Source organism: Prunus dulcis, chromosome 8 (genome assembly GCF_902201215.1).
Source record: "Prunus dulcis chromosome 8, ALMONDv2, whole genome shotgun sequence".
In the NCBI taxonomy this organism is placed as follows: domain Eukaryota; kingdom Viridiplantae; phylum Streptophyta; class Magnoliopsida; order Rosales; family Rosaceae; genus Prunus; species Prunus dulcis.
Genome location: NC_047657.1, coordinates 1,841,813 through 1,846,491, shown reverse-complemented (window position 1 = coordinate 1,846,491; position 4,679 = coordinate 1,841,813). Strand labels below are relative to the sequence as shown.

The window sequence follows — 4,679 nt, the reverse complement described above, 5'->3', positions numbered from 1 at the left end:
GAGAGAAGACCAACCGATTCTACAATTGACACATAAGAAAAGACCCACCACACCGACACCAAAAAATAACTAAAAAAGAAACCGTGTTATTTCTCTCTCTCTCTCTCTCTCTCTCTCTCTTCCATTATTTCCTTTCCTACGCATGTGACATGTCCCATCCCTCCTCTTTTTTTCTTTTTTTTTTGGGTCAACAAAGATATCAAAAAAACCAACCGGCAAAGGCCCAAAGGGAAGCCAAACCCAACCAAACAAACAGAACAAACACACCAAACTAAAGAACTAAAAACAAGCCAAAAGAACAAAACAAACGAAAAACCACACAACAAAAGATTAAGCACCAGGCGGAGGGCAAGGAAGACCATCCCGAGATAAAATATGAACTAGAGAGGATGGAGGACGCACAAGCCACGACTCCAAGCACATCCCCTTCCTGGCAAGCGAGGCAACGGCATCCGCAGACCGGTTCGCTTCACGGGGCACCCATGCCCAATTCAGATTTGTGAAAGAGGCTTTAAGAAACCTAATATCCTTAAGGATAGGATACAACTCCCAATTAGAGGAAGAAACATCCCCCAGAACAGAATTAATAGCCACTTGAGAATCAGATTCCACCACAACAATAACCAAATTCAACTCTTTAGCTCTCAAAAGACCATGTTTCAGGGCCAAAACTTGAGCCATAAGTGGAGATTGGGCACGCACCTGAGCAGCAAGACCCCCAATACAAGAACCAGCAATCTTCCGAATAATAACTCCAACTCCAGCCATAGCAGAACCAGACTTCCAAGAACCATCAGATCCCTCCTCTTTTCATCCGTTCCTTTAACTCTCGGGTGATCATTGTATGTTTTTTTCCATTTTCTGGTGACAGTTGACTTCGCATCTTGTTTTTGGTTGGATTGGTTTGTTTTGCTGCCAATTCTCTGGCAAGTGATTGTGGTGCTGTTCCGCTGAGCTGTTATCCGAGTTGCTGCGTTTCCATTTCATTAATCTCTAGTTTGTTTTGCTGGGTATTTGCTCTCTTCCCTTCTCGTTTGCTTAATACTTTTTCAATTACCCAAATGAAAAATGAAAGCTACCATTTTCATTTTATGTATTTCCTGAGTGTTTGCCGAACCAGATTTCCAGGAACTGTATTTTTCCAATGGCCTTGAGCACCCAAAGAGCCTCTACATCTCGTACTTCAGCTGAATGGGCTCCTCCTCCCCATTGGAAGCATGATGTCTTTTTGAGTTTCAGGGGTGAAGACACTCGCAGCGGTTTTCTAGCCCATTTATACCATGAACTGCAGTACTGGCAAGCAATTAAAACTTTCAAGGACGACCGAGACCTTGAAATAGGAGCAACTATTTCTCCGGAGTTGTTGACCGCAATCGAACAATCACATCTTGCCATCATTGTTCTCTCCCCAAATTACGCTTCTTCCACCTGGTGCTTGGATGAACTTTCCAAGATTCTTGAATGCATGCAAGACAGACAGAGAATTCTACCAATCTTTTATCACGTGGATCCTTCCGATGTACGAAATCAAAGGGGGAGTTTTGCGGAAGCCTTCACTAAGCATGAAGAAAAGTTTAGGGTGGTGAATTGGTGGAGAGCTACTTTAAGAAAAGTAGCCAATCTCTTCGGGTGGGATTCAAAGCATGAAGAGTTTAGTGGAGATGTAGAGATGGTGAAACGGTGGAGAGCTGCTTTAACAAAAATAGCCAATATCTCTGGGTGGGATTCAAAGAATTATCCGTAAGCATGCATGGATTGCTTATTTCTTAACAAGAGCTCTACTTGGATGTTACGTTTCAGTTCTTGCCTTAATCAACAACCTTGGATATTATATTTATGAATTAATGGTTATTTTTATTTTTTTCCTTGTAGGTCGGAAGCAGAGCTTATTAAACGCATTGTCAACTGTGTGTTTAGGAAAGTGCATCCAACGTTCATGTTGTCAGGTTCTCTAGACAAGTTAGTCGGAATTGATTCTGCACTTGAGCAACTACATTTGCATTTAGCTCCCAAAGATAATGATGTTCGCTTTATAGGGATATGGGGGATGGGTGGGGTAGGCAAAACAACCCTTGCTAAGCTAGTTTCCCAGAGAATTTCCCATCATTTTGAACTTAGCTGGTTTCTATCTAATGTGAGAGAGGTTTCTGGAAAACAAGGTGATCTAGTTAATCTACAAAGACAGATTCTTTCCCCAATCTTGAAAGAAAATGTTGCCCAATGTGTTTGGGATGAAGGAGCCGGAACCTTTTTCACTAAGAAACATTTATGCAATAAAAAGGTTCTTCTCATCCTTGATGACGTGCACCAATTAAACCAACTTAAAACACTGGCTGGAAAGAAAGATTGGTTTGGTGTGGGGAGTAGAATTATCATCACAACTAGGGATGAGCGTCTACTAGTTGAGCATGGTATAGCGATACGATATAAGGTCGAGGTATTAAAGGATGATGAAGCTCTTGAGCTCTTTAGTCAAAATGCCTTTAAGAAAAATCAGCCTGAAGAAGGTTTTCTGGAACTCTCTAGGTGTTTCGTACATTATGCCAAAGGTCTTCCATTAGCTCTGACAACATTGGGATCTTTTTTGTATGCGAGAGATCAAGATAAATGGAAAAGTGTGTTTGATAATCTACGGAAAATTTGTAATCCAACAATTTTTCACTCACTCAGAGTAAGTTATGATGGACAAGAAGAGATAGACAAGAAAATTTTTCTCGATGTTGCATGTTTCCATACAGGGAAGGATGAAGAGCAAGTAATTGAAATACTGGACAGTATCTATAATATTTCAAGTCGTATTAGGATAGATATTCTCATTGAGAAATCTCTCTTAATTATTGAGAAATTCCACGATCATAAAAGTGTTCAGATGCATGATTTGATACAAGAAATGGCATGGGAAATTGTTCATCTACAGTCTCAAGGAGATCCTTGTCAACGCAGCCGTTTGTGGCTTCGCAATGACATTTCTCATGTATTCACGAACAGTTCGGTAAGAAGTTATTTAGAAATACTATATATACTTGGACCAAAATATATGCCATTTTTCAAATGAGAAGTTATTTAGAGATCTTTAATGAGATGAGATGAATTAACTTTTTCCTTTTTCTTAATTATATATATTAGGGAACGAGAGCAATTGAAGCCATAGTCCTACGTCTGCCCAAATTAGAAGCAGTGCCCTGGAATTGTACTGAAGCCTTCAATGAGATGCACGGGTTAAGGCTCCTTCACTTTGATAATGTGGTGTTTTCTTCAGGCCCTAAAATTCTTCCAAATTCCTTAAGAATTATCCAGTGGAGTTGGTATCCTTCCAAATCGCTCCCATCAAGGTTTGAACCACATGTACTTTCTAAACTAGAAATGAGGGGTAGCAAACTTGTCCGGCTTTGGGATGGAGCAAAGGTAAGATTCTTGAAATACGGCATTTTGTAATTTTTTTTAATTATAATTATATTGTACCTTGTTTTAACTTGCAAGGTTTTTTGAAACTTATAATTCTACAACGTTTATGTACTGCCAGGATTTTCCGAAATTGAAATATATGGATCTTAGTTACTCTGATAAATTGACCAGTATCCCAGATTTCACACGCATGCCAAATCTTGAGGAATTGAATCTGGAAGGTTGTAAGAAGTTAGGCAAGGTTCACTCATCTATTGCAGTTCACAAAAAGCTGAAGGTTTTAAGACTTACTGAATGTGAAAGTATCAAGAGTCTCCCAAGTGAGTTGGAAATGGATTCTCTTGAACACTTTTCTCTTTGGGGTTGCTCAAAACTGAAAAAGATTCCAGAATTTGGGGAACATATGCAGAACTTGAAAGAGATTTATCTAGTCTCTTGAGTCTACCGAATGCGATATGCAATTTGAAGTCTCTTAGACAACTCATTGGGAACGGATGCTCAAAAGTTGACAAACTCCCAGGGGAGATGGAGTGTTTAGAGTCGCTTGAATTAAGTGGAAGTGGCATGAGAGGGCCGCTTGTTGCTATGAAAAATCTCAAAATTTTAGACCTTAGTGGATCAGTTGCTTCTCTAAATCCTGACCCTGAGCGTTGGGGTTTGGTGTTGTCTTCTCTAAATCGTTTAGGGTCTTTGACGAGATTATATCTGATTGATTGTAATATTGGTGAAGGAGCCATTCCATATGATATCGGCTGCTTGTCTTCTTTAGAAGAGTTGGATCTTAGTGGAAACAATTTCGTTAGTCTTCCTTCAAGCATTAGATTCCTTTCTGAGCTTCGGTCTCTTCGATTGTGGAGGTGCAAAAGGCTTGAGCAATTGCCAGATCTTCCGTCAAGTAAATACGTATTCGTGGATGTGAACGACTGTACTTCCTTAAAAAGGTTGTCAGATCCATCAAAGTTGAGCGAAGGAGCCAATGTGTACGATTTTATGTTTAGTTGTTTTAATTGCTTCAGATTGGTTGAAGAAGAAGGCTGGATTAATAATAGAATATTTGCAATGATAATGAGATTCTCTCGCTGAATGAATATATATTTTATATATATATATATATATTCGTGGTTTTCTTTCTCTATAGTAAGTAAATATAATTGTAATTCTTTTCGTACAGGTACCTCATGACCGTATTATATGGCCTGGAAGTGAAATTCCAGATTGGTTCCATAATCAAAGTGTGGGAGATTCAATAATTGTGGAGCCGCCCCTACCACCAC

General features: G+C 39.4%; 1 protein-coding gene across 1 annotated transcript; it reads left to right on the top strand.

The window, feature by feature from the left end:
- The first annotated feature begins 803 nt into the window (after window positions 1-803).
- Window positions 804-4,679, top strand: LOC117636931 (TMV resistance protein N-like). The gene is made up of 8 exons (XM_034371658.1): window positions 804-1,010; window positions 1,121-1,579; window positions 1,652-1,740; window positions 1,873-2,992; window positions 3,127-3,405; window positions 3,524-3,725; window positions 3,815-4,487; window positions 4,575-4,679. Coding segments are annotated over exons 2-8 (2,799 nt in total). The 5' UTR covers window positions 804-1,010; window positions 1,121-1,144; the 3' UTR covers window positions 4,576-4,679.